The 13,089-nt window shown below is 36.5% G+C and overlaps 1 protein-coding gene across 1 annotated transcript in view; it reads right to left on the bottom strand.

Moving 5' to 3' along the window:
• The window catches only part of LOC125654613 (uncharacterized), a 10,082-nt gene extending 4,460 nt beyond the window's left edge, over positions 1 to 5,622 (bottom strand). Inside the window, exon 1 of the mRNA XM_056141787.1 lies at positions 1,953 to 5,622. Coding sequence (XP_055997762.1) covers positions 1,953 to 5,622 — 3,670 coding nt within the window. The remainder of the gene's footprint in view (positions 1 to 1,952) is intronic.
• Between the last annotated feature and the right edge of the window lie 7,467 nt (positions 5,623 to 13,089).

Here is a 13,089-nt window from a genome sequence, read left to right as displayed (position 1 = left end):
AATGTTTCGTCCGTGCAGAGTGGCACTTTTTACCTCACGAAATTCACCACCATGCATAGCTGCGCTAACTACGTTAACAAAGTTGTTGATGTAGCGTGATCGTTATGTCCGAGTACTGCGAGTTTCAATACTGTTTATGTAGTCATTGAGAGTTTAAATAAAGTTTCTTCTGAGAAGGGGAATCCGATGGATGCATTCAATGTAGACAACGAAATCATAATTTCGTATGGTAAGTGAAAAAAAAATGAATTTGTATTTCAACCCACTTTTCCTCTGCTATTTCACAACGCGATTTTAATAACATTTATAAACGCACAACTTGGAGCTGTTTCATTTTTTGTGCATTTATATGTGCCCAAAATATAACTCCTACATGCGCATGTAATAAATGGATGTCATGTATATGCCAGATTTGAAAAAAAAAATAGGGCTCTCACAAGTTTGATGGGGGTAGGGGTGGGGGGGTTGCACTAAAATTATATTTGTTATATATGATAGTACTTATAGTATCTTGAAATGTCATTGACCAAGAGATATTTCAAATCTGGGGTTTCATGTTTCATACAAGCATGTAGGTCTACAAAACTTTATTTGAAATATTTGTAAAATCACAAGCCCCCCTCATAGGCAAATATATGTATTGTATGAAAATAAGATATGTATGTCCTTCTCTTGACCCACACTCCGTAAAGGAGACAGGTCTGATAAATCTAGAGTTGATTTGTTTTGATATTATTAGAATGAACTGGCAGTTTATGAAGACATATCTGTCATCTCATATTGCAATATGATAATTATGTTTATTCACCCCATTAAGGACCCAGGGGTGGGGGTATGTACAGTTTAAATAGAAGGTAGCTATAACAATATGAAATAAATAACAACCATGCAGATGTACTACTACTGCAAGAGTTCACATTGCTGCACTGCACACATTTAACATACATGTAGTGTTACATATGTAATACTGATTTCGGACAAGATTTTAAAAATTAACATAATAAAATACATGTTATGTGTGTAATTTTCTATATATCAGCATTTTAAAGTTCACTGAACATGCATTGAGACACATAATTTTAAAATTGACATTGTCTGACACAGTATAATTAATGATTAATACTGACTGTGCAATTATTAATTATGATGATTTTTTTTCTAAGCATCATCCTAAGGACCAGTGCAAGTTGAAATGGGCTTCGAGCCAACAACTTCAACAGCAATTTGCCATGAAAATCAGCAAGAAAGGTACACTATTTTCTGTCTTAGTAAGATGGAATTTTTCATTTTAACACCAGACATTTATAAAGACAATTCTTAGTATATTAGATATTCATCTTTTTTTTTTCAATATTTGAATATACAGAATATATAGCATAAGGAAGACAAAATGCATATAATTTTGTATACTTTGAAAACACGATATGTGTCCTTTAACAGGTACTTCTTTTACATTGATGTCATATCCCCTGGACCCCACAACTTTACAGGTTACAGAGAAAATTCAAGAACTTCTGCAAAATGTGGGACTTGGATAGAATTAATAATGTATTTGTTAGCCCAGAGCAATGGATATATTGTGCAACATACTAAAGTGTGAATTTAATGGAAAACAAGCACATGTACTCATGTATTACATGTCTTTTTTAAAAACAATAATATTGCATAAATATAGAGGAAGTGTCATTGTTGATTATTCTAAGTTTTTGATATATCAAAATCAGTAAACATTTCTAAATGAAAATAAAATACCAATTTTATTACTTCAATCAATGTGTTTGAATTTCTCATTTTGTAATTAAAGGTTAAAGGGAGAGCAATATGGGCAAAGTTTGGAATGAACTTTCGATAAAAGTTCACCAACCCAAAAAACGATCGTAACTGCTTTTTGGTTTCAGGGCGGTTTGCTGTCAGTATCGCTGATACCTTATCAGGATGTGGTTGTACCTTACCGTCTCCGATTATGTGCCCTAAACACTCAAGCTTCCGATAACCGGCTGAGCACTTCGTTGGTCTGGCTGTAAGGTTAGCTTCCCGAAGTCGCCTCAAAACCTCGGAGAGTACTTGGACATGCTGCTCAAATGTCTGAGTGTATACCAAAATATCATCTATAAAATTATCCACATTTGTGATATTATGGAGAACTTCGCGCATAAGGCGACAAAACGTTGCAGGAGCTGTAACTAACCCAAATGGCATTTTAGTGAACTGAAATAGCCCCAAAGGAGTTTGAAAAGCTGTGAGAGAACGGGAAGATTGTGTAAGAGGTACTTGCCAATACCCTTTTGACAGATCTAGCCTGGAAAAGAATTTGTGTCCCGACAATTTTGCAAACATAGCATCTACATCTGGCATAGGCTCTGCGTCGAACACAGTGATACTATTAAGTTTCCTAAAATCAACACAGAACCTAAATGTGTTGTCCTTCTTAACTACCAAGACTATTGGAGAGGAATATGGACTGTCTGACAACTCTATAACACCCATGTCTAACATCTTGCTTACCTCTTCCTTTACGGTTTCTTCCATTGCAAATGGGATACGTCTTGGACTTACTCGTACAGGTTTGTCTGTAGTGATACGAATATCGTGTTGAATCATATGTGTATCCCCTGGCTTCTCAGTGAAAACATCCCCGAAGCTCCTAAAGAGTCCTTTCAGGGTTTGTATTTCTTCCTCATCAAGATCATTGTTGATATCTACATCCTTGTAACTCTCTACACTATTGCTTACCTCAACATATACTTCCTGATCATCTTCGGAATCTGAATTGTCAGTTTCTTCTGAGGTCACAATGGACATAAGAAAACTTACCTCTGGCTCTACACGATCTACATACTTCTTAAGCAAATTTGCATGGTAAGTCTTTACAGTTCCATTCACATCCAACATGTAATCTACATTTCCCACTTTTTTCACTATTTTGTACGGACCTTTCCATTGCATAAGAAGCTTATTACTCTCTGTTGGAAGAAGTACCAAAGCTCTCTCACCTGGCTTCATATTGCAAATTCTAGCTTTCTTGTCAAAATATGTCTTGTGTCTCCTTGACGCCCTTTCAAGATTCTGATGTGCTAACTCACAGGTTGACTCCAGTCGATCTCTGAGATCAAACACGTACTGATAAGTAGATTTTACCTCTTGATCCTTTATATCGTTTGTCCAGAGTTCTTTCAAGATTGCCATGGGTCCTCTAATTGTACGACCATAAACTAACTCAAATGGCGAGAAACCCAAACTTTCCTGTGGTACCTCACGATAGGCGAAAAGAATGGCGGGTAAATATTTGTCCCAATCCTTTGGTCGCTCCGAACACATTCTCTTCAGCATCTGTTTAAGTGTGCCATTAAAACGTTCTACGAGACCATTGCACATCGGGTGGTAGGGCGTAGTTGTAAGTTGCTTCATCGAAATGAGCCTACTAACTTCCATCATTAGACCTGATGTGAATTGGCTACCCATATCAGTGAGTATCTCCTGTGGAATTCCAATACGGGAGAACATTTCCAATAAAGCCTCAGCTACACGCTCCGTATCTATTCCTGACAAAGCAATCGCTTCTGGATATCTTGTGGCATAATCGACTAGTGTTAGTATGAAACGATTACCTTTGTCCGTTGGAGGATGTAATGGGCCAACAATGTCTACAGCTACCCTCTTGAATGGCTCATCTATCAATGGCATCTTGTCTAAAGGGACTTTGCTGACTTTACCTTTTGATATCGTTCTCTGACACACATCACAGGACTGTACAAATCGTCTAATATCTGAATTGATACCTGGCCAGTAGAACTCTGACTGAATTCTGGCTGTTGTCCTGCTGACAGCTAGATGCCCTGACATGATTGATTCGTGTGCTAACTTCATGACCGTATCTCGGTACTTTGAAGGGACAATTAGTTGAGAAAACGTCTTCCCTCCGTCTTTCTCGGATGACTTATACTCCCGATATAATAAGCCTCTATTTGTAAACCACCTTACCTTCCCTTCGCATGACGTCCTACCCTCTTGGGCATACTTTCGTGCTTTTTCGAGAGTTGCGTCTTTCTGCTGTTCGCACTTCAGGTCATCAGGCTTTATGTCCTCTTTGACAATATCTGGAACCTTAAGAGGTTTGTATGGTTTCTTCTTATCCTTGAGTTGTTGTCGAGTCTCAACTACTAGCAAACTCTTTGGCTTCCACTCGGGATTTGGTTCATGAGGTTTTCTAGCATTGCTTACCTCCCCTATAATCAAATCAAATACTGGGTTGTCCATACACCATACTTCGAATTCACCTGTTACGTAGGGAGTATCAATATGAACCTTTGCAACCGGAACTGTTCTCTTCGTACTATCCGCCAAAATACAAGTTTCATACTTGCCTGTTAATTTCTCCTCTTTTACTAAACTTCTCCTGACAACAATATTTCGACACCCTGAATCTCGCAACAAGGTCACTGGTTGGCCATCAACATAGCCAGCTGAAAGTGGCATGGGCTTCTGAGTCGTGTGGCATGCAGATGATAAAATTGTGCTCTTGTCACTTACCTGGGAGTACAAAGACGACGCATTTTGACTGACAATTAGTGCGCTACAATGTTCTGGAGTGTATCTCGACGAATCATCAGCACCCGAAACTACTGTACTGGACATCTTACCTTTTTCACGAGATCTATGACATTGTGATGCAATATGACCTTGTTTGTTACATAAGTAACATTTCCTCTCTGTGAAGGGGACATACTTAGACTTTTCTTTTTGTGCTTGGGGCTGTTTATGAACTTCCTTAGACTTCTCATGTGTCTTAGGCTTACCTTCCTCACTAGGTTTCTTGATTACCTTTGAGCACAAATTTGTAGCAGATGTATTTCGTGCTTCCTTAAATTGATCAGCGAGCCTACAAAGTTCTTCTGCTGTCCGAGGAACATTCTGCTTTAGAAACACCAACAAGTCATAATTACAAACATGCAAAATCTGATCTCTAAGTATCAAATCAAAAAGATCCTCAAACGTTTCAGAAATTTTTGACATTTCTATCCAGCGTGTTAAATATGAAGCTAATCTTACTGAGAACTGAGAGAAGCTTTCACCAATCTCAGGGCGACATGCACGAAACTTTCGTTTGAACCCATCCTCTGTCATATCATATCTCCGTAACAATGCCGCTTTGAGACCATCATAATCACTTGCTTGACGAACGGGCATTAAAGAAAATACATCTAAAGCTCTGCCCTTCAACAAAGCACTCAAAGGAGTTGCCCACATAGATTTGTCCCATTTCATAGTCAATGCATACCGTTCGAATCGCCGTAAGAAGCTATCTATTTCATCCTTTGTCTCGTCAAATGGAGGGATTTTGGGCATACCAGGCTTGAATGAACCATCACTCACTCTTTCCTGATTTCGTATTTCTGCCCTACTTAGTTCGAGATTGTCCGACATTTCCTTAAATTTGAGTTCCTGAACCATACGTTCCATTTCTAACTTGAAGTCGCGTTCTTCTTTCTCGATCTGCCTGGCTGCTGCTCTCTCTTCCCGCTGTAGTGTCTGCTGTTCACTAACATACTTTTGTAAATCTTCTCCTACATAACCTAGTTCTTTACCAGCAGCTATCAAATCATTCAAACTCTCTTGAGACATTCTCACTTTACTAAGTTGTACAATGCAATCAACAGATAATTCACATTTATCTAGTACATTACTGACATAACTTGCTTATGCGAATTTGGGTGACACAATTGTTTACATCGGTACTCAGAATTGACTTACACTCACTGTAACCTTATTGTGACCAGTCTCCACACTCTGGGTAATCGGATCAATAATTTTGAATTCTGGATCCCAAATGACCAATGGACTTGACCTACAATTACAAGTACAATAGTGAACTAATCAACAAAATACGTGAAAGAGAACGTCAAAAGAAACAAAAACAAAATTCGAAAAGCACAAGAATTCAGCAGTGTATGTAGTTATCTGGTTTGAAGCAGAATTTCTTTTCTCTTAAGTTTCAAAATTTGATTTACAAGCTTTATACGACATTGAACTTGAGATTTGAACAAAACTCAGTTTTAATTGTGTTGAAATTGTCCATATTGCACATTGTTTAGTTCCTTTGTCTCATAAGTGGTGTCCTCCAGTCAATATACACGAGATTCCATTTCATTGGACCCAGTACGTAGTTGAAGTTATCAAATCGCTTTCTGTATAAAGTTGGTGAACTTCAGATGTAATAAATGAGCATCACACGGATAATGGATAACTGGATCAATACCAAGAGTTTCTGGATCCCTATACTTGGTTTCCGAATCCTTACAATGATCTTGACGTTTGACTTCCCACACTGGGCTCCTGGATTAACATAATGCGCTTCTGTAACCCCTACAATGGGTTTATGTATCCCTACAATGGGCCTCGGTATCCCACTTCTGACACCAAATGTCGCAGGATGGACGCTCGGCATTAAACTATGAAGACGAGTTTTCAGGTTTATACTGTTTTAATACACTCAAGTTATACACAAATGTTCATCCTTTACCGTTTTTCAAATAGGAGTCAAATGAAGAAGGGATCTGTAACGATAAAATTTGTAAAAACAATTTAGATACAGATATACTGTTACAATACACACACAACACTTACTTTACTTCACTTTACACAGACTACATTTTCCTGCAGGCACATTTTACACATTGCATTTTACTGCATACTTCACTATACTATACTATACTTAATAGCATTTTACTGCATATACACATTACACACTGCATTTTACTGCATAAACACTTTACACACTGCATTTTACTGCATATACACTTTACACACTGCATTTTACTGCATACTCTGGGCGGTTCCCAATACTCTGGCATGAACAGTACACCATATACATATACGTTTAGGTAAATACATATACATTTGAAGTAAAACAGCATATGAATGTATTGTATACTCACAAGAACTATCACAGTAAATTCTAATATAAATTGTAAAGAACTTTGTACGTTGGCCATTTTAGGAATAAATGTGGAATAAAAATATTGAAGTAATGAGTAAACTTACCTCAGAAGTAGTGGACTCTGGTCACAAGGTATCAAAACTTGATGACTATTACTAGATAAAATACATGAATATCAATGCGGATAAACACTCCGCACCCGGCAATTGCTACACCCAAACTAACTGCACGGGATTTAAATGTTCAAGCATACCTGGTGAACGATTCGCATACTATGGAAACACATTGAGATATTTAATTATTTAACATGATAAAGATCCTAACATCTATGGAGCTATAATCGGGAAATATATACATTAATTGTGACAATCAGTGTGGCCAACTGTACTGTGTAAGACATTTTCGAATCTGTCGCTTATCAACTTCCTGTTTGCCGGGACTTAGAATTTTTTACAAAAAAAAAAATTCTGTCACAGTTTTCTCAAGAACCACATGGGGCAACTTCCTGATATTTGGCACAGAGCATCACTGTGGCCAACTGTATTGTGTAAGACATTTTCGAATCTGTCGCTTATCAACTTCCTGTTTGCCGGGACTTAGAATTTTTTACAGCAAAAAAATTTCTGTCACAGTTTTCTCAAGAACCACATGGGGCAACTTCCTGATATTTGGCACAGAGCATCAGTGTGGCCAACTGTATTGTGTAAGACATTTTCGAATCTGTCGCTTATCAACTTCCTGTTTAGTGACAAAAACCATTTCAATAATTTACTTTTTCAACATTATACGTGATATATTACATATAGAATGAACTAGCAGGCGACACATGTCTTCCGGGGAAGACTTAATACTGCGTTACATATATTGATTACCCAGTAAGAATCGCATTATCAAAATGCATGCTTGCTAAAACATTTATACAATTCAAATTATATATATAAAAAAATAACAATATTGCATTTCTGTAAAGGAATGTCACTTTAAAAATACATTCATTGCTATAACATCAGAGCAATTCAATTTAAAAAGCTTCTGTAAGGTAATGCTGTTTAATGTTTAGTCATTGCACTACAGTATAGGAATGTCACTTTAAAAATTCAAAATGCATGTATTGCTAAAACATGAAACAAATGAATTAAAATTGCTTCAATGATTGAGGATTGCTTCTCGTTTAGAACAACAGTGCTGGATATGTGTTTTTCAAACTGAAAGACATTAATATTTGACAGTATCCATTGCGAAGAGCAAATGATTTCATTTTGAACACATTCCAAGGCTTTCTTGTTGGTATCTATTGATCACATCCTCACTGCTCGTCATCATTGCTCTGCTCATCAATAACACGGAGAAGAGTTGATGTTGTTAATTTCCTGCAATTCCCTAAACTCGCAACCGAACAGTTTCTTAGATAATTTAGTAAAGTTCTGCAAAGGAATATCTAACTTGGTAACTGAAAAGGAATGTCCACCTCGTCACCGTCAGGGATATCGGCATTCTAAGGATCAACTTGTTGAGATGGAACTGTTTGATTGATTGATTGTTTTGATGTTTTCCGCCACACTCCACAAATTTTCAGTTATATGGTGGCGCCACGTTTTTATTTGTGGAAGAGAGAATCCAGTTACAATGTAACTGGGAAAAGATCACCGCCATTCCGAAAGTGAACTGGGAAATTTTCTCACTTACCGCCGCGAGCGGGATTCGAACCCGCGCCGACAGAGGTGAGAGGCCGTGTGATTTGGAGCGCGATGCTCTTACCACTCGGCCACGGAGGCTGAACTGTTTCATTGATAGTATCTTGCTTAAAGTCTCACTCGAGAATTTTTCACTCGTATGGGGCTCTAAATTCGCTCTTGAGCATACAATGGGGGACAAATTAGGAAATATTTAGACGTGATATTTTCCTAATTTTTTTTATTTGCATATCAAGTTTAGATTCTAAATAAGATATAAAATGTCAAAAATAGATAATAAATTCACAAATAAATATTTTATGAACGATTGAAATTTGTGTCACGTAACGATGACGGACAGATAACGTAACATGACAGACAAATAATGTAACATGACAGACATATACCGTAACATGACAGACATATACCGTAACATGACAGACATATACCGTAACATATGACAGACATATACCGTAACATGACAGACATATACCGTAACATGATAGACGTATACCGTAACATGACAGACAGATAACGTAACATGACAGACGTATACCGTAACATGACAGACATATACCGTAACATATGACAGACATATACTGTAACATGACAGACATATACCGTAACATATGACAGACATATACCGTAACATGAAATTCATATACTGTAAAATGACAGACGTATAGTGTAACATGACAGACCACTACCATACCATAATAAACACAAACATACAAATCTTGTAACGCAGGTCCAATAAAGACATGACTTGTCATGTCTAATGTAACTTAATCTATACTATCTACAATGTATAGATCTACAATGTGGTGTCCGAACCTGCACCACTGATTAAGGTCACTGTGTTCTTCATATCTGACAAATTTGTAACAGTTCCATTTACAAATTTCTCTCGGATGTATGATGTTTGCCATGCAAGATCTATACCCTTATGATTTTTTACTTAATTATTCTGCAAATAAAAACAAAGAAGAATGATCTGATATGTATTTTATTAAATTGTCAAAATAATACATATATTTTCATTGTCAGAGATCAGTGTCTGAAAGGTAAGTGTGTCCTGGTCACTGGTCAGACATGATATCTAGGTTTTTTTCAAATGTGGTAGGTGAGTTGTTATCAGACTTCGTACCTGGGTTTTGGTCATACAAAAGAGATTGGTTCTGATCAAATGTGGAAGTTTGGTTTCCATCAAATGCCTCAGGTAGAGTTTGATCAGATATGGTATCTGGTTTATTGTCAGTCATAGTACCCCTTCCTTCATATGGTGTGGGACCTGGGTTTTTATCATGCAAAGTACCTTGGATTTTGTCAGACATGGCATTTGGGTTCTCATCAGACAGGATACTAGATAAACTTTCTTTTAAATATTTTCATCCAGCTCACTCACATTAAAGAGCTTCTCAAATACAGCTTGGTTAAATATTGTTGCTGGGATCTTGTCAGATATTACAGTAGCTGAGTTTGTTTTCAGGCATAGTACCCGGGCTTTCACAAGGTATGGGGGCCTTGGTTTCCATCATGCATGGTACCTTGGTTTTTGTTAGACATGATATTTCCGTTTTTGATCATCATTCCAACTCTCTGTATTTTCTCATTCTCTCAGCATGATTAATTTTTAAGTTCACTTTCGGATGTGTGTGGCCTGTCATGTTTCGTATTGTTGTAAGGTAACATGTTCTGTTCATAAATTAAATATTTTCTTGATCTCTACAAATTCTTATTCATTCATCTGGTTTCCATGTAAATGTAATTCAATATGAAATTCTAAAAAAGCTTCATTTTTTTTTATCATAATAACATTAAATACAAGCTTCATGGAATAGTAATACATATATGGCCATGCACACCTTCCAAAGTGTTGCAGTTCCTATATAATTGCAACTACATATATCAAATCACAGGTTTTTTAGGTCACCTGAGTAAACTCAGGTGACCTATTGCAATTGGTTTTGTCCGTCGTCGTCCGTCGTGCGTTAACAATTGAACATTTTAAACTTCTTAATAACTACCAGTCCAATTCTTTTCAAATTTGGTATGAAGCATCATTGGGACAAGGGGGACATAAATTGTAAATTTCAGGACTCCAGCACCCCTGGGGCTGGGGCAAAAACTGTCCAAAATTGACCAATTTTCAAAAATCTTAGTGATGTGGAGAAGGAAGTCCTCTACCAAATTGTAAATTTCATGATCCCCGGGGTAGGGGTTCTGACCCCAGGGCAGGGCCAAACTTATTATATAGTGTTTATGTGTAAAACACTTAAATTACATCTTCTTTAATGCTATTGATACTAAATTGATAGTAAATAGATATTTAGAAAGAACAGGTAGTCCTTTACCAAAATTGTAAATTTGATTATTCCAGGGGTAGGGGTTTTGGTATCAGGGTGGGGCCAAAATGGTCAGTTATTAAATGTGTGAACAATAGACATTTTTAACTTCTTCTTGATAACTATCATTCCAATTATTTTCAAATTTGGTATGAAACATACTTGGAACAAAGGGAACATAAATTGTAAATTTCTGGATTCCTGCACCCATGGGGCCTTAGGGGCAGGGCAAAAACTGTCCAAAAATGACCAATTTTCAAAAATCTTCTCAAGAACCACACATATGTAAGAAAAACTAAATGTATAGTGATGTAGAGCAGGAAGGCCTCTACCAAAATTGTAAATTTCATGATCCCCCGGGTAGGGGTTCTGACCCCAGGGCGGGGCCAAACTTGTTATATAGTGTTTATGTGTAAAACACTTTAAAAATAACATTTTCTTTAGTGTTTTTGATACTAAATTGAAACTAAATGGATAGAGCAGGTAGTCTTTTACCAAAATTGTAAATTTGATTTTCCCCAGAGTAAGGGTTTTGACCCCAGGTTGAGGCCAAACTTAGTATATAGTATTTATGTGTAAGTTTGCTGATACTGTATAAAATCTAAATACATACTTAGGAATAGCAGAAAAGGATTTACAAAAATGTTGAATTTCACAACCCAGGATTATGAATTTAAGATGAGTCCAAATTAGTCATATATTTTGATGTTTTAATTTAATACACCCATTATTTAAAGCCTTTCATCAGTGTATGCACTTTTGAGGGCAGTGAAGTTTTAAGAACACATCTTGTTTTATACTGTTGCTGAACATTAGAATTTAGCTTAGATATTCAGAACAGGAAATTTTTTTCTAGATTTCATAGCCCATGGAAGTAGTGATACTTTTTCACTAGTATTCAGGTGACCAATAAGGCCTGTGGGTCTCTTGTTTTAAAGATATATGCAAAACTTTGATCCCCTACTGTGGTTCCATCCTACCCCCGGGGGCCATGATTATAACAAACTTGAATCTGCACTATGTAAGGAAGCTTTCATGTCAATATCAGCTTTTCTGGCTCAGTAGTTCTTGAGAAGAAGATTTTAAAATATTTTTCCGATATATTTGTATGCAAATATTTGATCCCCTATTGTGGCCCCACCCTACCCTCGGGGGCCATGATTTTAACAAACTTGAATCTGCACTATGTCAGGAGGCTGTCATGTAATTTTCAGCTCTTCTGATCAAGTGGTTCTTGATAAGAAGATTTTTCCTAAATATTTGATCCCCTATGGTGGCCCCATCTTCTCCTGGGGGCCATGATTTTCACAAACTTTATCTACACTATATCAGGAAGATTTCATGTAAACTTCAGCTCATCTGGCCTAGTGGTTCTTGAGAAGAAGATTTTTAAATGACCCAACCCTATTTTTGTGATTATCTACCCTTTGAAGGGGCATGACCCTTCATATGAGCCCTCCGCCAAAGGATGCTTTTGGCAAAGTTTGGTTATAATTGGGTGAATGGTTCTGAAGAAAAAGTTTACAGACAGATGGACAGACAGACGAAAAGTTCACTTGAGCTTTCAGCTCAGCTGAGCTAAAAATTGCAAAAAATGTTTGTATCCTCCGTTATCAATAGATCTATCGTAACACAAACATGACACACCTGTGGATATTTCTAGAGAGCCAACCAAATAAAATTGAAAGTTTCATTATTTTATCAAAATAATGGATGCTAAAAATATAGAATATTTGAAATAAGACTCTCTCTCTCTCTCTCTCTCTCTCTCTCTATATATATATATATATATATATTTACTATGCTTTAAATCAGGATTTATTTTTATGCCGTATAACATACGAAGACAATGTCATCATGGTAATGTCTGTCATTGTTACAATCTAAGCAATACCTGTTTGGTCAGTCTTTTTCATGTTTTTCAGCTGCTTTTATAAACCTTACTATTCAAATTCAAATTCTTATGTTCATGCACAATATTAAACTAAATAAATTAGAATTTCACAAGGCCTATCAATATAAAATTCTCTATAGAATTAAATGATTTGACGTAAAAAAAAAAAAAAAAAAAAAAAAAATATCTACGCTAAATTATAACATGCCCAGAAACTTCTAACTCTTGAATTAACAAAAG

The sequence above is a fragment of the Ostrea edulis genome, chromosome 6 (genome assembly GCF_947568905.1).
Source record: "Ostrea edulis chromosome 6, xbOstEdul1.1, whole genome shotgun sequence".
NCBI classification, from domain to species: Eukaryota; Metazoa; Mollusca; class Bivalvia; order Ostreida; family Ostreidae; genus Ostrea; species Ostrea edulis.
Note: the sequence above shows the minus strand (reverse complement) of the source record. Positions and strands in the feature narration are given on the sequence as shown.